We start from the raw sequence: 23,894 nt of genomic DNA, 5'->3' as shown, positions 1-23,894 counted from the left end.
TAAGAAGAATGAAACCACAGGCACTCACTTTCATTGTCTATTATACCTATTAACAATTCTATGTTATACCTATTAATAATTGTCTGTTATACCTATTAATAATTGTCTGTTATACCTATTAAGTGAGTTTTCTGTTAATAACCACTGAACATAAATCTTCTCAGGAGATATTACATTACATATATTCACAGGCAGCTCCTTGTTATATAAGGCCTGGAAATTCTCATTAGGTAGAGATTTTACAGACAGAGGACTTAAGCTGTTTATTTCACTTGAAATGATTTCTTCAGGAGAAGGATCCCATACTTCAAGATGCTTTTTAGAATTATCTTTGATGGTATATCTAAAAAATAACAGAAGTTGGCAAAAAGAATAGTCAGTAAGATATTAATATTTGCTTGTTTTAAGAGAAGAACATGTTTTATCTATAATTTTGTTTCCAAACTTTGGTATCAATAGCAATTACTAAAGTTAATTTTTCTTTAAAAAGAGTGCTTCACCAACACCAAAGCAAAGCAGGCACACACAAACACAATCTAAACCCAAATTGGTGGTTTTTTTTTTTTGTTTTTTTTTTTTTTAGTTTTTTCATGACAGGGTTTTCTCTGTAGCTTTGGAGCCTGTCCTGGAACTAGCTCTTGTAGACCAGGCTAGCCTCAAACTCAGAGAGATCTACCTGCCTCTGCCTCCTGAATGCTGGAATTAAAGGTGTGCGCCACCACAGCCCATCTCTAAACCCAAACTTTTTAACTTTAACAATAGATTAATTTACCAACCTTACTCACAACTTCAAATCACAAAGAAAACAACTCTGAGTCTCACAACCTTTGGCTAGAGAGTATCGGTCAGTAAAAAGTATCAGTTTGTAAACAGAAGTGTAATTACCATTAGAATGCATTCAGTGAAACAACTCAAGTATTTTACATTTAACAGAATATATTTTGCCTTTAATCTCAGCATTTGGGGGGCAGATCTCTGTGACTTCAAGGCCAACCTGGTCTACAGAGTGAGTTCCAGGACAGCCAGGGATGTTATACTGAGAAACCCTGTCTTGGAAAAACAAACAACATCAATAAAACCCCCATAGATATTTTAACCACAGACAACTAGATGAAGAAAAAAAAACTTCTTTCCCATTAAGCTGAGGTCTGGTTCAAAGATCACTAACAGGTTTTTTCTTGTTGCCCTGCTCTTCTTTTGTTTGTTTTGTTCTTGCCTAATGGATAGTTTTCAGTTCTCACCTGAATTTAATACAGCTACTCTTTCAAGTATTATCTACTTCTAGTTTACCTGCCTCAGGCTCACATTCTTGTCCCTTTCCTAAACATGGTAACCCGCAGGGTTTCATCTTTACTGAGGGACTAATGAGATAACTTCATTTTCCTTGTTTATCATTTATATGTTGCTGACATTTAAATCACCCACCACATCTCTTCTGAGTACCAGATTTATGAATTTATTTCCTTCATGTACTTGCTGATACCATACTGTTTTGATTATTTTCGCTTTGTAGTAAGATTTGAAATTAGGATGTCCTTTAGGTTCTTCAGGAATGCCCTGGCTACTTATTATTTTGAATTTCCATATGAATTTTAGCATAGATTTTCCTATTTCTGGAAAAACTGTTGGTAGAATTTGGATAGAGATCATTAATCTCTTGTTAATTTAGGGTGGTACTGATGGCATCAAATGCTCTAATCCATAAACATGGGATAAATTTCCACTTACATTTTCTTTAATATCTTTCAGAAAACTTCTGATTTCTCTGTATATGTTTTCCACCCACTTTGGTTAATTATTTTATGCCTTGGATGTTTTGTCTGCCAGTATATCTGTGCACCATGTAAATGCAGTGCCTACAGAAGTCAAAAAAGGGTGATGGATCTTTTGGAACTGGAGTTACAGATGATTGTGAACACCATGTGGGTGTTGAGAATTTAGCCTGGGACCTCTGGAAGAGGTGCCAGTGTTCTTAGTTGCTAAGCCATCTTTCCAGCCCCATGCTGGTTAATTCTTTTATTTTTCTGTTTTTTCTCTCTGTCTCTCTCTCTGTCTCTCTCTCTCTGTCTCTCTCTCTGTCTCTCTCTCTCTGTCTCTCTCTCTCTCTTTCTTTCTCATGTTTTGAAACAGGTTTTCTCTGTGTAGCCTTGGCTGCCTCCTTGGAACTCACTGTAGACCAGGATGGCCTCAAACTCAGAAATATGCTTGTCTCTGCTTCCCAAGAGCTGGTATTAAAGGCATGTACCACCACTGACCAGCATATTGGTTAATTCTTAAAACATGTTTTTCTTGATACTACTGTAACAAAATTGCACTCTTCATTTCTTTGTAAAATTTCCATTATCATGTAAAATGAACTGATTTTGTTGATAGGTTTTCTGTCACATGGTAGATAGCCAGTAGAAACTAACAAGGAAGAAAGATTTGTTTCTAGAGGTTTTGATCAAAGGTTGGTGGGACCCACTGTGTGGGCCTGAGATGAGACAGAATACCATGGATGAGGGAATGTGTGGCAGAGGCTGCTTACCTCAAGGTAGCTAGGAAAGAGTGGGACAGGAGACCCTGGGCCAAGATACGCCTTCATAGCTACATCCTCAGTGACTTCATCCTTCAGCTAGTCCCAACCTCCCAAAGTTTACATCCTTTCCCAATAACAACATTAAATTATGAGTCCATTACTGGATTAAGACATTGCTTGTGCTAAAGCACTCGTCTCAATTTCTGCATCCATGGTTGAGAATCATGCCCTCTGAAAACATGACATGTTGATTTTGTATCCTGCTGATTTTGTTAAATTTATTAATTGTAAGTTTGCAGTCTTTTAAAATGTTTTTTTACATGTTAGATCAAATTATCTATGAACAAGAACTATTTTAAAATTGCTTCTCTAAGATGGAATTCGTGTTTAAGTGGTCTGCTATGAGTCCAGTACTCTGCTGAATAGAAAGGCTGAAATTGCCTTAGTTTTTATTTCTGATCTTAAGGGAAAGGGTTTTTGTCACAGTGTATAGTAATTTCCTTTTATGCCTAGACTTTTTTTTATCTATAGTCACTATAGTTATTTTAATTTTATGTTTTACATTTGTGTGTATGTGGTATATGTGTGTAGGCATGCACATGCCATAGTACACGCATGGAGGTCAGGGCAGAACTTGATGGATATATAACTATTTGTTAAAATTCACTTAGCTATCTATGCATCTTAAAGAAACCCTGGCTTTGGGGGCTGAAGATATAGCTCAGTTGGTAAAATGTTTGCCATACAAGCTTGAGGACCTCAGTTTGATTCCCAGCACCAATAATAATAATAATAATAATAATAATAATAATAATAATAATAATAAAAAAATAAAAACAGGCATGGTAGTATATGCTTGTAATCCTAGTACTGAGGAAACAAAGACAAGAGGATCTCCACGTCTCACTGGCCAGCCAGCCTGCCTACCATAATATATGTGCCCCAGGTAGCACTGAAAAATAATGTCCCAAAAAAATTTGCTTGGCTCCAGAGGAATGACACCTGTGTTTTATCTCTGGCCTCCGTGTGTGTACACCATACATATACACAAGTGCATGCATGCATATTCCACAAATATGGACAGCCTCCCCCCAAACCCTAGCATTTAAAAGAAAAATCTCAAAATAGTTTTAAATGTTTACTTTCATTTCTTTGTATTCCACATGAGACTTAACAGTGAAAGGGGGAACATAATAGGTCATTCTTGTTAGTAGGAGTCACTGCAGGCCTTGGTTGGAAGTTACTGTCTCTCTGGCTTTTACTAATAGGTGTTCAAATGTTGGCTTTCTTGAAGGTTACATATAGGTGGTTCTGAAAAGACCCTGTAGGACTGCCCTCTTTGCATGCCTCCTTTGTGGAAGAATTCTTTCAGTTGACCTTTAAACTACCCACCACCACTCTGCCCTTGTGAGATCACCTGAAATCACCTCAACCACTGGCTGCTTCTTGCTTTGGACAATAAAGTTTAGGCCTGACTAACGTAATCCTTCAAACCCAGTTAATAAAAATTTCTTAAATTGGGAATGCAGACTCTCCCACTGTCCTTAGTGCTGCTTCTCATTCTGATTTTTTTAAATAGGACCAAGATGCTGCTTAAGCAGATTTTACCTGGAAATAATATGTTAGCCTCTTTATCTTAGAAGCAGTCTTTATCTCAAGAAGCCCTTCTCTTGATTTTCATTCCAGCTAGAAGTGAAAAGAAGGCTGCTTTACTCCTCCTCAGACTAATGACTCTAACCATCTCCCCTACCATCTCTTCTCTCATGCAGGAACAGGAAATTCCTTTTCTTCTGGTGATTAAAGCATTACCTATGAACTAAGGTGATACTGTACCAACACTTACCCCGCTTCGTAAGTCGCTAGGCCTTCTTTGACAAGCTGGTCATTAATACTAACAGCAGTTGCTCCAGGAACCCGAGAATCAAAAAGCTCAACCAAGAGCACATTATTTTCCAGAATCTCTGTAAAATCATTAAAACTAGTTTGGGAAAGAAAGACATGTGCTAAAAAGTGCACTAAATTAGTAAACTTGTCTTCTAAAAATTAGAAGCAACTTCTGGCTTTTGTATATATGAGATTTCTGGCTGAATACTGTTAGTTTTCCTAGGAGGTAGAGCAGTATTCTGAAGCCACAGTGATCTACCTAGTGCACAGCATGCAAAGAGTACTACAAATTTTACAGTAGGCTATCATGTGCTATTTGTTCTATAATGAACCAAAAGCAATTTAAGGATTTATAAAAATTAATATATATTCAAAGGTTTTATATCCAAATGTTAAGCAGCAGCTATCCAAGTTAAAGTTGTTCCAAACTCAGAAGAATTTGCTCAAGGACTAGGAGAACTTTGTTGTTCATCTCAGAGAAGCCAGATGTAAAAATTCTAAACACCAAGGTTGCAATTTCTATAATCATATTTCTCTTCAACTGAACATTTCTTCTAAATAGACACTGTATCACTGAAGCTATTAATCCTTCAGAAGTTAATCCTCCTATTAATCCTTCAGAAGTTAATCCTCCTATTAATCCTTCAGAAGTTAATCCTATTAATCCTTCAGAAATTAATCCTCTTATGGGAGTTGTATTCATTCATGACTGTGACAGAGCTGAAAAGCCACTACAGATCTTCTTTAAATAAACACGGCCTATGTATTTCATATACTAGGGCTCACCAAACCCAACACTGTTAGATTTTGTTATTTGGAAAAGATAAAAATTGCATACAAACAAACATATGTATGTATATGCATGTGTGTGTATTTTTTATCTAAGATTCACATCTTCTTATTGACAATCTTTAGGACCAGACAGATATGTTTGGAGATTCAGAATTCTTCAATCTAAAGAATGCACACACACTATCTACAATGAATACTCAAAATGGAGTGTGGGGCAAGCAGACCACACCCATTTCTGCTTTGAAGCAGAATGTGTATTTACTGAAAAGAAGACAAAGGCTCTCCAATTCAGATAAAAGCACACACATCTAACAACTCAGACTCAGCCATCCAACTTTTGATTTTCAGAACTTTTGTTAGAAAACTGGGCTAGTGGTCATCTAGGGGTGTAGGCCTGAAAATATGTAAAACTGGAATACCTTTTTTCAAAATATGGAGAGAACCTACAACTGAATGGGACAAATTAAAGGGAAAAAAAATCCCAAGTAACCAAGGAAACAAACAAAAGCTATTTACTCACCAAGTTCTGCCTCCCTTCACTTGCATAAGATTAAACCTTAGACCCAGTAAATGCAGATAAATAAGCTAATTTTTGGCTTTATGCTTGCAAAAGGCCACAGTAAAGGTGGATTGATGATTTCATTGTTTTAAAAGGGAACTGGTTATGTTGCTGATACTGGCCTCAAGTCTCTGGCCCCAGTGATTCAAGTAGCAGAGACTATAAGGTGCAAACCATTATCTATCATAAGGATGACTTTAGTTTTCAAAGGTATGATTTTTTTTCCCCTGATGTGCTTTGACTACAAGGCTTAACAAAGATAAGAATCCCCCAGTTCTAATTCTAAATGAATGTTATTTCTCATTATTACTATTATCTAGGCACATTGAATTTATTCTAAAATATGAACATTATTATATAATGTTAATCTTATTTAAATAATAATAATAGACAAAGATAGAAATAGCTTACTAATAACAGAACATGTCACAAATTTGTCTTGAGTCTTTTCTTCAAATTTTTCTTTAGCCTTTTTGGACCACTGTGTTCTTTTACTTGGTTCAATATATGCCAGCTTACATTTAATTGCCTGTATCAAATGAAATTCCACTATTAAGAATATGAACTTATATTTTTGGTAGTGAGCCTAGCCTTCAACAGCTGAACCATCTCACGACAGGCAGATCTCTGCCAGTTTGAGGCCAGCCTGGTCTACAGAGTGAGTTCCAGGACAGGCTCCAAAAGCCTGTCTTCAGGGAAAAAATATATATACATATAAGCATATACGTATATATATATCTTAATTCCTAGTTATTTCCAAGTTTTACATAAAGATAGAAAACTAATATCTCCATAGCTTGGTTGGCACAACACTAGAAAAGCATGCTTGAGGTCCTAGAGTCTAACTGCAGAACTCCAAATAGATACATAAATAAATCCTAAATCAAATCAAGTAAAACCTTAAAAAAAACCCTCTAATTCAAACTATTTAAAATTCATGGAATATGTTTAGTACCCATAACTTTATAAATTAAAATAATTGGAATTAACTACTTGGTTGAATGAAATTATTACAATTCATATATATATATATGAATGATAAGCATTCATTTAAAAGTAAGACATTTATGATATATTGTAAAGAGAAATGCACACATAGAAGACAATTTATATTCATTCTAGAACTGATAAAAATGTGAAAGGTGGATGGGCATGGTAGCTCACACCTTTAATTCCGAAACCTGGGAGGCAGAGGCAGGTGAATCACTTGTGAGGTGAGGCCAGCCTGGTTTACATGGCTAGTGACAGGTCAGCCAGAGCTCTACAGTAAGATAGTAAAACTGTCTAAAAAAGAAAAACATTGTGAAAGACGTATCCCACAAGAACATATATTAAAAACACTAAATATTTTTGGTTTGCTTTTTTGATACAGGGTCCTACCATGTAACTCTGGATCATACAAAACTTGGTATATAGAGCAGGCTGGTCTTGAATTCACAGAGATCTGTCTACCTCTTCTTGGATGCTGAGATTATAGGTATGTGTCACTATGCCTGGTTAAAAAGTTGAATATGTTGTAAAATATTTATTTATGCAATGTATGCATTTTTCCTGCATGTTTGTGCATCACATGCATTCCTCGTGCCCACAGAGACCATACGGGGAATCAGAAGCCCTGACACTGGAGTTACAGATGACTGTGAGCTGCCATGTGGATGCTAGGAATCAAACCAGCGTTCTTGGAAGAGCAGTCAGTGCTTTAAACAACTGAGCCATCTCCCCAGCCTCACTGAATATTCTTGAGTGATTCACTTCTTTTTGCTCATCTGTATTTTCTAGATTCTTTTTACGATACTTCCTATTAAAAAACAAAGACAGCCTGTGTTGGTGAGATGGCGCTACAGTTAAGGGTATACGTTCCCAAGTCAGAAAACCTGAGTCCCATCCCTGAAGCCAAGATAATGGAAGCAGAGAACCAATTTCCACAAGTTGTCTTTCTAACTACATGAATGCTATGGCCTATCTGTGTATGTGCACATACACACAAAAGAAAAATAAAATAATACATTTTAAAAGTGAATAGAGTGACATAAATCTCTTTTTAAAGACATCTTAAAAAATTCAATAACAAGAGAATATAAATGAGAAGTAAGCCTCTTTCTTATCCTACTCCTCAGAGATTATGGTTAAGTATTTTATATATTTGCCCACATTTCTTTCTATTGTAGATCTTTGACTACTAATACAGTAATTAAACAACAGCAAAAGTATTTCTGAAATGAACTTTATCACTCAATGTGTCAAGAAACTGAAACTCTTAGCACATTACATGATAGCTCATGAGGATGAATGAATAGCTCCACACCAGTAGGTGCTTATGACTGAAATATATTAAATGTTTATATTTATTCGGCAACATATATCTATTATTATTATTGCAGAGTTTGGGACTGAACCCAGGGCCTTGTACAAGCTAGGCAAGTATTCTACCTTCTAGCTCCATAAAGTGTTTCTTAAAGATTATTTTATCTATAAAGCAGCACTTAATCTATAGTTCTTATATCAGAAACTGTTTATAGGTAAAAACAGACATTAACATGGCATTTCTATGTACAAAAACCTTCTATTTCATATAGATTAATATTCTAGCTGCAGTGTTTGAAACAGGTGAATTACCTTCTCTGGGGGGTCCAGAAACTCATCCTTTATTTTCCGCATATCTTTAAGTGTTATTTTTGCAGTATTACCAAAGTCCACATATTGGACTTCTACTTCCCGATGTCCAGGCAATCCTTTAAAAGTTATAAAATTAGAAATCACAAACATACCGGATCTCTCTGTTGGTCTGGTCTGTACTATAAAGAAAACTTTGGGAAGCTCGACTATGCAGAAACTTGAATAAGGATAAACTGACTCATATGAAATCATCCAAGTGGATGGCCAAAGCTTTAGATTTCCTGAGCATACATACATGGCTATGAAACTCATTGCTATCATTTTTAAGCAGAAAGATGAATGCAGCAACATTATCACTACAACAGAGGAAGGAATCCAGTATTACTGACTGACTGGAAGATGTGGAGAGGTGGCACAGCACAGAACTCAAAATGACACTTGTAGAAGTTAGTCTATGATAGCAAACATCCAGAATGGCTGAGGTGGTGGAGAAATCTCCCAGGCTCCTACATGCACCCCTAGGTTAGAAGTCTCAATTCTTCCAGCATCATGATTTTTTTTACTCTTCAAGACTCTGACTGAGATGTAGTTTTAAATTGTATAAGGCTATTGGCATGAAATTTAATCAACAGTGTTTTTTCTTTATCCAAATTATAAATCACATATGAGAACAGAGCCAGTAGGCAGGGAAATCCCATATTTATTTATTTATTCTTTCATTTTTTCTGAGTAAAGCAATGGAAGATGGCAGCACCAAAACAGGAGTAGCTTAAAGTGATAAACATAGGAAACAGGGGCTCTCATACAGAGGAACAATGAAGTGTATTGTCAGGTGACATGAAGTCTCAGAACAACAAATGTGTAGCAATCTGAGAGACTAAGCACTATCAGTGAGGGAAAACAATGGAAGAATGCTTCCATGGTTTAAAGATACAACAAAACTAAGATTATTCTAAAGGCTTAATCATACAAAAAATTTTGAGGTATTAGGAAAATGTATACATTAAAAGAAAATAATGTAAGTGAAAATCTGTCATAATGGTCAACCTAGAATTAGAGTTTATTTTACAGATTAGCAATGAGAGTATCTATATATAGGAACTTTAAAATAGTGATACAAGCATGTGGAGAAGTGAGGACAAAAGAGCTATACAGCGATCTAAAACATCTTACACAGTAACAAATAAGTAGATAGAATCTGTAACTGAAGCCTTGAGAGAAGCGTTAAAGATTTTAGGAAGAAATGACAGATAAAACAAAACCACTTCCCACCCAATTGAAAGAATCACAAACAACTGTATTTGAGGAGGATATGAAACTGCAAATGAAACAGACACTAGGAAATCAAAGCAAACCAAACCAACCTGTTACCATGTACAGCCTTCAATGTGTCATCCAGTAAAGCTGGAAGATACAGGAAGGCAAAACCACTGAGTCATATATAGATACTCATTCTACCTTTAAAGTTGCCATGAAGACTGAACCTGTCTCTAACATCACTACTTAAAAGAGTCTACTGTTCAACAAATAAATGATTTGAAGCTAGTAATCCTAATTTTAAAAGTAGACTTTAAAAATTTCTTTTAATTCACATGTATTCCACATATATTTGTTAAAAAAGTTACACTGGTATCTTTATTCATATGGTTTAAATAGTTTCGTTTCCTCTGAAATTCATGTTGAAGCTTAATTCCCAATGTAACAAAAGAAATGACTGAGTCATAAGGTCTGTGCTCTAGAGTATGGGACTAGGGGCCCTTGTAAAATGGCTAAATGAAGAAAACACACACTCATTTTCATCCTTCTGCCATTTATGGAAATGGCACTTGTGCTGCTTGAAAGATGCAGCAATGCTAACTCTTAGAAGCAGACTTAGACTTCTCAGACTCCAGAAGTGTGACCAGTGTTTCTACTGTTTATAAGCAACCCAGACTGTGCTATTTGGTTATAGCAACACAAACAAAGACATTTAAAAGAACTGTATCTGAAAATATTTTAGTTGGTTTAAGATAGTAACCACAGACTGAATTAAAATAAATGATAACTGAGGATAAAAAACTTAATTTGGAAGATTAAATGATTTTCATATAAGATTTAAAAGTTTCTGTTTTAGTAGTAGCTAGTTAGATTCTTAGGTTAATAGGGGAAACATTTTGAACAGTACAAAACTAAACTCAATCCTTTAAATAAAAAGAAACATGATTACAAACAGGACCTATTCCCTTTTCTCTTGCTATCAGAGTATCTGACAGTGTGACCTATAAATAAAAACTGGTTTATAGCACATGTATGGCTCACTGTTCTAGAGAATCCAGCCCCCAAATGTTGGAATTAAAGGCTATGTAGACTTGAGGAGAATGTAGAAAATGTACAGAAAGATGGTGAAAAAGTTAAACACCATAGTACATGGCTACAGTCTGCTTGGTTTTTGGTAAGGACGTTCAACTCATGGTGGAAAGTGGAAGGGCAAGTGGGTGCATGTGACAGAGGGAGTGAGAGGCAGCCTTGTTTGAAATCACCTACTCTCTTGGAAATTAATCCAGAGCAAGAGTTCACTCTTCCAATAAAAGTTCTGCTCTCATGACCCAAAAAATTTCCCGCTAGGTTCTACCTTCCAATACTGCTGCACTGAGGACCAGGTCTTGACATGTATTTTATTGAAGTAAAACCAAACCAAACCAAACAAAAACCCGCACATAGTGTCCTGGACTGAAACTGCCCATGGTCTATCTAACTTCTGAAACCCACAGCTTTATACATAATTGTTCTTTCATAGCCATAGGTAGGGAGTAACAAACATACTTGTTCGCTATTTCTTGCTAGTACCTTCATTTTCAGAAATCTTTAATATCCAATCCTTGTTTTTTATATTTAATGTATTTTTTGCTATTGGAAATTGAAGCAAAGGCATGACACATGCTAGGCCAATGCTCTATTGTTTAGCTATGTCCACAGATCATTTTATTATTTCATCCTGAGTTATGATTTTAGATAAATCACTTAGACCATGGACTTTCAGTCCTTCTACCCCAGCTTCCACAGCAGCTAAGATTACAGACAGGACCATAACACCTGGCTTTACTTTTAACTTTTTATCATTTCATTTTGTAATGTTCTTGCTGTTGTTTCTGAGACATGAGATAAAGTCATATAGTTCAGGTTAGCATTGAACTTGCTATGTAGCTAAGGATGACTTTGAAGTGATTCTCCTCTTTATGCTTTCTTAGTGCTGGAATTAGAGGTGTGACCTATCATGCTGGGTTCTAATTCTATTATTTGTGAGCTAGATTCAATTACTTAAGGAGAATGTAAAAAAATGTACAGAAAGAAAGGGACAATAATAAAACAATTTCCCTAGGAAAATTAAGTAATAAAACAATTCAGAAAGAAGTTAAGAGATTTGTACCTTAACAAATAAGCAAACAAAAGAGCAAGAAACAGAGAGAAAGGGACAGCCAACTTTCAAGAATGTTTTTTTGCTGCTCTGTGTCACCTACTGGTTTTCTACCCAGATTCCTGATGATTAATTCCTAATCAAGCAAATAAAATTCTAGTAGCCAGAGACTCACCTCTTAATATCACCACTGCCTTCTAAAGACATATGACAGAGTACAGGGCAGGAGAAGGTAACACCACCTCCATGGTTTACTTTCTAACAGCTCAGAAGATGCTAGCCCTTACACTCGACATTTCCCTGTGGAAACAACATGCACTTTCCTACCGATGACTTTTGCACGATACCAAATTCCATCTTCAAATTTTGCTACACATGCTTGATCTTGAACAGGACAAAGGATTTCTAGATTTTCTCCATCTTCTCCTTTATAGAATTCCTCAATTGTCTTTAAAAGAGATAAAAAGTCCAGATTCTCCATCTGAGAAAGAAAGGGATATGGCACTGTAGCTTCATAGAAAATAGAAACTCAAATGTTGAATTTATTATAGGCACTCCTCAGAAACTCATAAACTTTAAACCCGGCATTCAATATAGATCTATTAATCAGGTAGGCATTGTGTAATTTATTTTTGAGACTTTCAGATCGGTATAAAATTATTATGTGTAGACGTAACAAAACTAGAATTCTATTCAATAAGGTAACTTCTTCCTGCATGTTTATCAAGACATGTCTGTATATATACACTTTTGTTTTTAGTAGAACTAAGTCATATTGTACATAAAATTTGAAGATTTTTATATTATGTGTATGTGTGTTGCGCCTGCATGAATGTCTGTGCACCACATGCATACATGATACCCATGGGAAGCAGGAGAGGGCATTAGAATCTCCTGGAATTGGCATTACAGATGTTTGTGAGCCACCATGTGGGTACTGGAAACTGAATCTTGGCCTTCTAAAAAACAGCCAGTGCTCTTAACCACTGCATATCTCTCCAGCTCACTGCATGCACAGTTTAGTGAGCAGCATTTTCACCAGTTCTCAGTTTACTTCAGTAAACGTTCCTTTCCTACTCATGTTTCTAGGTCATATTTAGTTTTCTCTAAATGACCGGAATGGTTATGTATTAAGATTACATAATGTTTCTGGCAGTTATATCAGAAATTCATAAACTAACTCTAGAGGCTAACACAGCCCTCTTTTAAGAATAACTTTTCCAGGGTGGGGGCTGGAGAGATGGCTCAGTGGTTAAGAGTACATGCTGCTCTTGGAGAGGCCCCAAGTTCTGTTCTGTCAGGGGGCCTCCAAATTCAGGAGAATTCATAGCTTCTGGCTTCTCCCACCACTTGCACTTATAAGCACACCCCACATACATAAAATTAAAATAATGAAAATACATTTTGAAAAACTAACCTCTTATGGGCCAGTGAGATGAATCAGCAGGCAAAAGTATATACTGCCAAGTCTGCCAATCTATTTTTTTGTGATCCATATGGTGGGAGGAGAGAACCAATTCTGGCAAGTTGTCCTTTGATCTCCACATTTACACCATTAGAAAAAATCAAAGCAGGAAGAGGGGAGGGAGTGGGAACTAGGATTGGTATGTAAAATGAGAAACTATTGTTTATATATATATATAAATCAGGGCCTCCTTTTCTGTAGAGTTTTCCACCTTCTGGGTTTATACGTGTTAGTTAGCGTTTACTATTGCTGTGAAGAGATTCTATGACTACGGCAACTCTTAGAAAACATTTAATTGGGGTGGCTCCGAGGTTTAGTCCATTATTATCGTGGCGGAGAGCATGATGTCCGTGCAGGCTGCTGTGGTGTGGAAACAGCTGAGAGTCCTACACCTTGCAGGCAACAGGAAGCTGACTGACTCACTGGGTCATATTCTTTTTTTTTTGTTTCAAAATATGCTTTTTATTTTTAATTGGTACATAATAGTTGTACACATTTATGGGATAGACTATGGCATTTCAATATCATATATTTAATGTATTATCAACAGTTTAGAGCAATTGGCATAGCTATTACCTCAGATATTTATTATTTTATGCTGGGACCATCCAGAATAATCTTGTATACTACTGGGTCATATTCTGAGCATAGGAAACCTTAAAGTCCACCCCACAGTGACACAGTTCCTCTAACAAGCCATACTCGCTCCTACAAAGCTACACCTCCTAATAGTCACTCCCTATGAGATTATGAGGACAATATTACATTCAAAGACCATAATGTGGTTACATCCTTATACTACTAAAAATCTTTAAAATCACATTTATGTATGTGTGGGTACAGGTATTACACCATTCCTGTGGAGGCTGAACAACCTGAAGAAATCAGTTCTCTCCTACCATATGGTTGTCCAGACCTATCTCAGGTTGGTAGGCTCAGCAGCAAGTTGTTACTGTTGTTATTTTTGTTTGTTTGTGTTTTACTCGATGACCCATCTTGCCAGCATTTTTCTTATGCTACCGAGTACAGTATAGCCACTGTATTCCCCCCAAAGTGACCATTATATCCAAAGGTTTGACAGATTTCAGCCAAATCTTTTTGCTTAACTTTTACTGGTGATTTTGTACATTCATGCTACAACACATGGGAAGATATAATACTTACAACTCACTATTAGTATGCTAAAATTCCTGTGTAACTGTGACCATGAGTCTGACTTATCAGACAGTAATATTGTTTTTCTTGTGCTTACTAAATTAGTCTGATAGCTTTGATGCCACAAATATCCATTTCGTATAATTTATCTAACAGTTTTAAAATAAATTGGAAATTCTCTCTTAAATCAAAATGCAATAGGTAAGTAACCCCAGCACTCGTGAAGCAGAGGCAGGCAGATCTCTATGAGTTTGAGGCAAGCCTGGTCTGTATACTGAGTTCTAGGCCAAGGACAGATAGCAAGATTTTGTCTTAAAAAAACAAGCAAATTTTCTTAACATTAATAACTGGCATTTGGAGAACTAATCAAATACCCTTGATTAGGGGAGAGAGAAATACAGAACTTTAGAAACAATACCTTCATGCTATACAAAATATCCTTGTTTAATAAAAGAAACCTATTTTATTCAAGAATGCAGTAAAATCACAAACCCTATTACTTTTTTTTTTTTTGCCTAGCATAGGAGTTTTTGTTAAGATAATTTATGGCTCTTAGGGTAGTATTTTCACCCCAAATGGTATAACTTCATTCACAAGCATGTGTGTATGTGTGTGCGTGCATGCGTGCTGGTGTGTGTGTGTGTGTGTATAAAATAATAAAGTAATATATTTTCCTATGGTTTTCCTAAACATCTTTTCAACTGTAATATACCTATAACACATTCCTGATACTTAAGGCTCAGGACTATTGTAGAGTGGGTAGAGGGAAGAGTAGAAATTATGTAAATATGGTACTCAATTATGAAGTTCTCAAAATATTTTAATTAAGAATGTTAAATTATTATGCATATTTACCCAGATAAAAAGACACTGGAAGAAAAAACTGCCCGTCCTAACATATTACAAGGTTAGAAACTTCTGCTAATCATCCAGGCAACCTGCAAGTGTGGTGCTACATTGGAGATGACAGGCTCTGAAGCAACATGGCCTAGTTTAAGCCTGGCTGTCCCCTTTCAGAGCTGTGTGGCCATCGACAAGATGCTTTATTCCTGTGGTCAGACTCCACACCAAATAGAACAGTAACATCTTTATCAAGGTATTTATTTATATGTGTATTAAGTGTTTTGCCTGGGTGCATGCTTGTGCTCCACTTGCATGTTTAAAATCATTAAAGGCCAGAATTACTGACAGTTGTGAGCCAACATGTGGGTCCCTGGAACAACAACCAGTGCTCTTAAATGCTAAGGCAGTCTTCAGGCCCCATCTTAGTATTTTGATTGACACAAAGAAAAAAGGTGTTTTTTGTTTGTTTGTTTTTTGAGACAAAGTTTCTCTGTGGCTTTGGCGCCTGTCCCGGCACTAGTTCTGTAGACCAGGCTGGCCTCGAACTCACAGATATCCGCCTGGCTCTGCCTCCCGAGTGCTGGGATTAAAGGTGTGCACCACCACCGCCCAGCAACATAAGGTTTTTATATGAGGTAACTCATGTAAAGCAATGAGAGGTCAATGATGAGCCTGGTATTTTATCTGATGTCTAAACTAATTGATCAATCACACATCCCAAACTTAATCTGAAGTCTTTAATCTACTATGAAGTTGGTACTAACAGTTCTTAGATATTTGGGGTTGGAAGCAGTTTTTCTCGTCTCTTGAGTCTACAAAGTAGCAAAATCATTCACAGGTAAGTACAGTTCCTGTCCTTGCCTACCATTGACTAACTTGTAGGAGAGATTTTGAATTTGTCATAAATCCTGTAAACTTCCTGTTAAAAGTGCAGCTCCGAAGAAATTTAAATGTACTCAAGAATTGTTTGGCTAATTTTTATTCACTCCTGTTAAACATGTCTACTTAAAAATCTAAGAGTTGGGGATTTAGTTCAGTGGTAGAGCACTTGCCTAGCAAGTGCAAGGCCTTGGGTTTGGTCCTCAGCTCTGGAAAAAAACAAACAAAACTCTTAAAAGAACATATTAATCCCAGCACTCGGGAGGCAGAGGCAGGCGGATCTCTGTGAGTTCGAGGCCAGCCTGGTCTACAAAGGGAGTTCCAGGACAGGCTCCAAAGCTACAGAGAAACCCTGTCTCGAAAAACCAAAAAAAAAAAAAAAAAAAAAAAAAAAGAACATATACTTACCAACTGAAGGTAAAAATCAGTAGGGCTATTTATATGGCAAACCATGACTGAAACTTCTGTCGTCTCTTCGGGCAAAATGGGGGGATGGTAGCATAAAGTTGTATTTTTTTCACTGTGACTTCTTGGTGACTGTGACCTAAACCTAATTAAAAGCATAAGCAAAGCCGTTCTTATAAAGGTTCTGGCCTGTACAAACACTGACTTATTCACCATTTTCAGTGTCCTCTTCTAACTTAAATATCTTGGCATGGTTTCCACTTACTCAGCCTGGATGAACAGGAGTTCAATAATAAAGCCTCGGATTTATGCATTTTTGGGCTGGAACTGGTCAAAAGCATTTCATGATTGCTGTGGACTGTGGTGCCCAGGTGAGATCAGTGAAATCTCTGTGGCCTTTCCTAGTCTCAATGCTCCTTTATTTTTCTAAAGGAAACATATGTGGGTCATTTCTGGACTTATCTAGTCATACAGGGCAGAGTTAGAACCTTTTGCTGTCTCCATAGTTACTTACATCAACTTAATTTTGGTTTGTGTGGAACAAACAAAAAGGGAAATGCTAAGTATCTATGTTAGATTCAGACATTAATTAGATTAGTGATCATGAACCCATCCCAAAGGCTAAATAATTTAAGGCAGGAACAGCTAAATTACAATTCTTGGAACTCTTAATAGATTCTTATAAAGTTAACAAAACTCAAAATACATTTAATATCTATACACATTTTCTATTTTTATTTACCGTGTGTGTGTGTGTGTGTATGTGTGTAAGGTATGTGTAAAATGAGGGTGTTCATGGCACACGTGGAGGTCAGAGAACAACCTCAGGTTGTTTTAACTTTCCACCGTATTTGACACAAGATCTCCATTCTCTTTCTGTGTAGGTCAGACTAGCTGGTCCTTGAGCTCCCAGGGCTTCTCCTGCCTCTGTCTCCCTCCCATCTCCATAGGATTACTGAGATTGGATGCTTGTGCTGTGTGTCCAGAGGTGTTTTTATGTGGGTCTGGAGATTAGAACTCAGTCCCTGAAGTTTGTGTGGCAAGCACTTTTACATAACCACTGAACCATTTTCTCAGCTTTGCCTTAATTTCTTAAACTATACTAAAGGCAATTTTCACAGGTAACTATACTTAGAAAACATGATAGCAATGTTTTGAAACCACTAAAGTTCAGTTTAAAGGCCACAATAAAATTTTTGAGATTTATTTTATGTGTATGAATCTGTAAGCATGTATGTACACCACATGCATGCCTGGTTCCCTCAGAGACTAGAAGAAAGAATTAGATCCCCTGCAACTGGAGTTACAGATGGTTGTGAGTCACCATGTGGGTGCCGGAACCACGGTCCTCTGTAAAAACAGCACATAGTCTTAAACACTGAGCCATCTCGCCAGCATGAGCCCATGATTTTTTCTTTCTTTTTTTTAATCATCATCACTATTTGAGTTAGTTAGGGGCTCATGTAGTCAGTCCTGGCTTTGATTTTGCTATGTAGCTAAGGATGACCCTGTATTTCTGATCTTCCTACCTTTACATCCTAGGTAAAGTACTAGGGTTATCAGAATGGCTACTGTGACTAGTTCATACAGTACTAGAGATTGAATCCAGGGCTTTGTGCATGCTAGGCAGACACTCTAACAAGTGAGTTATATGCCTAGGCCAGATTTCTTTATTCTTAAAAACTTTCTTTTCCTATTTATAGCTATAATCTACTTTTATGTTTCTGTGTATTCTGCCTGCAGGTATGTGTATGTACCACATGTGTGTCTGTTGTCTAAGGAGAGTAGAAGGAGGCACGGGAGTTACAGATAATTCTGAGCTGCCTTGTGGGTGCTGGGAACCAAACTGTATGTGTTCTGTAAGAGCAGCTTAGGCTTTTAACTGCTGAGCCATCTCTCAAATTCATATCACTTCAATATTGAAGAATATTTAAGTTTAACAAGTTACTTACCTTGCTAGTTCCATAAAAACCAATGCATCTCTGAGAGACACAGGCATATCGCTGCTGATTTTATTTGTTGGTGGTTTCTGCAGATCTACAATAAGCACATCATTTTCCTCTCCAAAAATTTTCATTAAAACAGCCTTGTTATTTACCATTTTCAAAAATTCTACTTTTGCTTCCTTTTCCCAGCCTTCACTCTATGGGAAAGAAATATAAAATTCCAAAGTAGTTAGTAATTACAGTTAGGTCTAATGTTACAGTGCTGGATGAAGTTTTACACCGGCACACCTGCAACTTTAAGTAAAGACACTGAACCAATCATGCATTTAGGAAAGAGCTGAGACCATAAACTAAGAGCAGTCTATATATGCACAATACTGACACACTAATAATAATCTACAGATACAACCTTAAGATAGCTGTAAGTTTGTAAGTCCCTTTAGAATAGTAAATGATAACTGGGGGCTGGAGAAAGGCTCAATGGTTTGGAGTACTTGCTGCTCTTGCAACTGGGGTTCGATTTCCAGTCCCCACATGGTGGGTCATAACCATCTGTAACTCTAGTTCCAGGGGAATCTGTTACATACATACAGGGGAACACTTACATACATGGAGGCCAAACGTTCATAAACATAATATACTTCTACAAAAATATTAATGAAAATTATAATGACTTAAAAATACAGTATGTTGAATATGAATTTTCCACTTAAATTACAAAACTTCAAAAGTTAATTCTGAATTCTGAGTTTAAGACCACAGTACTGTAACAGTATAAGAGACTAAATAAGGGACACTAAATATTGGCAGCATAGCACAAAGATCCTTGTGCCCACAGATCTCCAGAGAAACTAGGAATGTTAAGCACATAGGATTGTCTTTCCAATGGGGGAGATAATAAACCTCTTTTTTAGCATTGTTTGTCATAGCCAGAACCTGGAAACAACCTAAATGCCCCTCTACCATAGAATGGATAAGGATAATGTGGTACATTTACACAATGGAGTACTACACAGCAGAAAAAATTGACAGCTTGAGTTTTGCAGGAAAATGGATGGAGCTAGAAAACATTATTTTGAGTGAGGTAACCCAGACACAGAAGACAATTATCACATGTACTCACTCATAGGTGGTTTTTAAACATAAAGCAAAGAAATCCAGCCTACAAACCACAATCCTAGAGAACCTAGACAACAATGAGGACACTAAGAGAGACTTACATAGATCTAATCTACATGGGAAGTAGAAAGTAGAAAAATACAAGATCTCCTGAAGAAATTAAGAGCATGGGGACCTTGGGGGAGGGTTGAGGGGGAGAGGAGAGACAGAGAGGGGAGCAGAGAAAAATGTGGAGCTCAATAAATATCAATAAAAAAATGAGCCAGGCAATGGTGGCGCACGCCTTTAATCCCAGCACTCGGGAGGCAGAGGCAGGCGGATCTCTGTGAGTTCGAGACCAGCCTGGTCTACAAGAGCTAGTTCCAGGATAGGCTCCAAAAGCCACAGAGAAACCCTGTCTCGAAAAACCAATAAAAAAAGTATAATAAAATTTAAAATAGAATGCTACACAAGCCCTGCATAAAAATATGGAGAAAGGGGGAAATGTCTAGAAATATACAACATCCCATTTCCTGATTCATTTTGACAAAATTTATCCTAAAATGTAGTGTTTTACTTGGATATTTCATTACATTCATACGAACTTTCTTGAACTCAAATTTTCATTAAAATATGTCAGCTATGAAAGCTGGAGGCTTATAGCACTAACAGTTCATAAGCAGAATGTGTTTGTCAAGACATAACTCATTCTTTCAGACTAGCTCAGCAATTTCACTGGCAACACAACTAAAACTCCAACAGCCTTTGAGGGAAGACTCACTCTCCACTCCACTTACAGCATTGTATGGCACGATGTCCTTCAAGGAGCACAGGTGTGCTAAAGGGAGGATGTCTTTCAACAGCTCTTCGCTATATGGTTCAGACTTCCTCAGAAGCAGACAGAATTCACGTAGTGTAATACGTTGTTCACCAACATGCTCTGGTCGCATGTGTGTGTCACCAACTCTGGGAAGAAGTAATATGGAGAGTAAGATTTCACTAGGCATGGTCATGCATGCCTTTAATCTCAATACACAGGAGGTAGAAGCAGAGGCAGATAATTCTTGCTGGTTTGAAGCCAACCTGGGTTGTTATAGTGAGCACCAGGCCAGTCAGTGCTACACAGTTAAGACCTTGTCTCAAGAAAGATAAAAAAAAATAATAATGTTTCAATCTTTGATTGTCTTTTCTCCTTTACAAGGTATGTACTTCTATGAATTAACCTGAAGTTAAATCTTGCCGAAATGTATATTCTAAAGTAATACTTTTTATTAATTATTTTATTATTAATTATTATAAACAAATTATTTTACTACATAGAATTAAATATTGACTACCTTTATTTGAATTTATTCAACTTAAAGAGAATGACCCACTGTCTCAGATGAACACATTTATATATATATATGTATATATATATTCATATTTATGAAACTGTGAGCATTAAATAAAGTAACCATGCTACAGGCATAGTGGTTCTCACTACAAAATCATTTCAATTTCTTTCCCTAAGACCCAGGCAAAGAGTTTTTAAAACCTATAGTGAGTTAGACAGCATGACTCAAACATCCTTTAATGAATTTATAGCAGTAAGATTAAAAATTTAGCCAACCACTAGTAGCTAACTATTAATACTTTATTTAGAACCATCCGTACATTATTCCCTGCTCTGAGACACATAAGATACACATCTAGAGCACAGAAAAAGCTCTTTCTCAAGTTCATCTTCTAATAATACTGATAAAGGACAGTATTTAACTTACTTTGTAAGACAAATATACAGCAAAACAATAAAACTTGTTGCTTTTTTGTTTTGGAAATGAATGATAGCTCTTTAACTGTTACTGACTTTCCTCCCTCCTCCCTCCCCTCCTTATTCCTCCCTTCCTTCCTTCAATCCTCTTTCCCACAAATGTTTCTAAGCAGGCCAAGAACATAAAATAATCACAAAGATTCATACCCTGTGATGATCAGGACTTCAGAATTTCCAAAATCTACCATGAATATCTGTATTACTGAAATTTCACAGACTGAGAACTTGGTTGGACTACATGGTTTTCTAATATTTTTAGTTTTTGTTGGAATTATTTCAGTGATAATTCCTCGACACCACATTCTATTCTCAATACTGTTGACAAATATTCTTGCGCCTAATGGGAGAGACAAATCATTAGTGTTTATTTAAAAAGACATCAAGTAAAGCTCTAACTTACAAATATGTGTCTTAGTTTTCCTACTAAGAAATCTTAATTCATTGATTTATTAAATTATACAGTACTGCCAAGTGCTGTAAGAATAAAAGGTAACACACTGTGGCAGTTTCTTTACTAAAAAAAACTCATAAACTAATTGAGGGGCTAAAAACACATAAAGTACAAGTTGTTACTCAATGAGGATCTTGTTTCACAAACTATATTAGCATAGTCACATGAGATTGTCTTGCCATCCGAAAGCTAAAGGAACGCCTTTCAGAAATCACTAGCTCACTATTCACACACACACACACACACACACACACACACACACACACACACACACACACACACACACGAATATATTAACTAACATGATATACTTATTTTCTCTTGGTAAAAGCAAGTTAGAATTAAGATACAATGAATGGTAGTATCTGAAATTCCAAAATTAATTAATACTCATTAACAGTGTGATTCAGAAGGGGAGGATAAACTAGGGACTTAGTTCAAATTACTATCCATGAAAAAAAGATTAAGAGGCCTGAAAATGAATGTATCCTATGAGCTGTCAATGTTCTCATCCTTTTGTGTTTTAATCCTCTTAAACTGTATAATAATCATATGGAGTTGTTTTTTTCTTTTTTGAAGAAAGGGTCTTACTATGTAGCTCTGGCTATCCTGAAACTCTGGCTAGCCTTGAACTCTTACAGAGATCTGTCTGCTTCTGCCTCCCCAGTACTGGGCTTGAATACATTCACCACTATACCCAACATGGAGTAGGAGACAAAGGTCAAATGTGTCGTTTTAACATAGTAAGCAAAACAAATTGCCAGGACCAAGGCCTCTCTAATCTAACCTTTTTTGAGGGGGGGGTTCCCTCAACAAGTATAAGGTTTGCCTCCCCACAGTTTCTTTATCTAAGAGAACTTCCAAAATATTAGGATTTTCTTAAACTCCCTAATAATGTTCAGAAATACAGAAAAGATTAAACATCAGAAAAAAGAAGACAGTAAAAAGTCATCAAATAGCAGAGATAGGCTTTTTGTCTATTCTGAGTCAGTTCTCAGAATTGCCTGAAGGGCTTTATTTGCATAAGACACCTTGTATTTGCCATAATTAACTACTGGCTCTGGTTTCCTTCTCTTCCACCTTGGTTCTCTCTTCTCTAAATAGTTAAGCTTCAACCTCCCATGTTCATTAATATATTTCTTCTTCTCTCTTGTTAACCTGTCTCATTACAGAACATTGGCTATAGTCTGGATGGTAGGCAGGAAAGGGTAAACTTAACTTCTTGTCTATCCCAACAAAAGGAGAGAGGCTGCAAGTAGAGCTCTAGTCATAGTGAGGTAGGAGAAACAGGTAAGCTGGAACCCATTCTCTTAACAGTCTTCATTCTCAAGAGGCCTAGAGAAACTGTCATGGGCTCATTAATGTAAAAAGCAACTCACATAATGGAGCTGTTACACTCTATGTGTCAAGATTTCATTTTAATATTTAGCAAATTTACATAAATAATTTCAAAGCATTTATGTGAACATTAAAAAAGAAAAAATCTTTTAGCAAATCTATGTAGGCTGGCCAAAAATTACATTATTTAAACAAACTTGATCGTATAATCTGGAGGAATCTTTACCTAGCTCCAAAATGTCTGAAGGATCTAGGTGCAAGCTCTTATTGCAAACCTGCTTCATCTTCTTCTCCAACACCATAGCATCTTTAATTTGTGAATATTTCCGCACATAGAAGTGGCAAGGATGTATTATATGGCTTACAAAAACTAGCTCTGGACCACCTGGGCAAGAATCCATATTTAAAGCATATTATTAAAACATGACCTAGGAAAGAACCATAAAAGGTGAGCATCTGTAATTTCCTAAAAGCAAACAACCCCAAACAAATAACAACAAATAGAAACAAAAAACAAACCTGTCTTATAGCGACGCATTTCTAAAATAATAAGGCCTCAGCAAAGAGTCTAAACCCCAAGTCCCCAAGTGTGTGAGTGAGTGAGTGTGTGTGTGTGTGTGTGTGTGTGTGTGTGTGTATGGGGTCAGGACCAGAACCCTGGCTGCCATGCACATTAGGCAAATGCTCCTACCACTGAACTACAAGTGCCTCTACTATCAACTCTTTAGTAACAAGAGC

At 36.6% G+C, this 23,894-nt stretch overlaps 1 protein-coding gene across 2 annotated transcripts in view; it reads right to left on the bottom strand.

Moving 5' to 3' along the window:
* Positions 1-23,894, bottom strand: part of Rnf17 (ring finger protein 17) — a 109,367-nt gene that overhangs the window by 35,000 nt on the left and 50,473 nt on the right. For both annotated transcript variants that reach the window (XM_075949439.1, XM_075949438.1), the window contains exons 11-20: positions 23,383-23,541; positions 21,515-21,704; positions 20,352-20,520; positions 18,463-18,653; positions 16,514-16,655; positions 12,091-12,244; positions 8,370-8,485; positions 6,165-6,282; positions 4,362-4,479; positions 116-343 (exon numbers count right to left, since the gene is read on the bottom strand). In XM_075949439.1, the coding sequence (XP_075805554.1) occupies positions 116-343; positions 4,362-4,479; positions 6,165-6,282; positions 8,370-8,485; positions 12,091-12,244; positions 16,514-16,655; positions 18,463-18,653; positions 20,352-20,520; positions 21,515-21,704; positions 23,383-23,541 (1,585 nt within the window). The remainder of the gene's footprint in view (positions 1-115; positions 344-4,361; positions 4,480-6,164; positions 6,283-8,369; positions 8,486-12,090; positions 12,245-16,513; positions 16,656-18,462; positions 18,654-20,351; positions 20,521-21,514; positions 21,705-23,382; positions 23,542-23,894) is intronic.

The sequence above is a fragment of the Microtus pennsylvanicus genome, chromosome 15, assembly GCF_037038515.1.
Source record: "Microtus pennsylvanicus isolate mMicPen1 chromosome 15, mMicPen1.hap1, whole genome shotgun sequence".
Taxonomy (NCBI): domain Eukaryota; kingdom Metazoa; phylum Chordata; class Mammalia; order Rodentia; family Cricetidae; genus Microtus; species Microtus pennsylvanicus.
The sequence above is the reverse complement of the archived record's forward strand: the minus strand, read 5'-3'. Positions and strand labels throughout refer to the sequence as shown.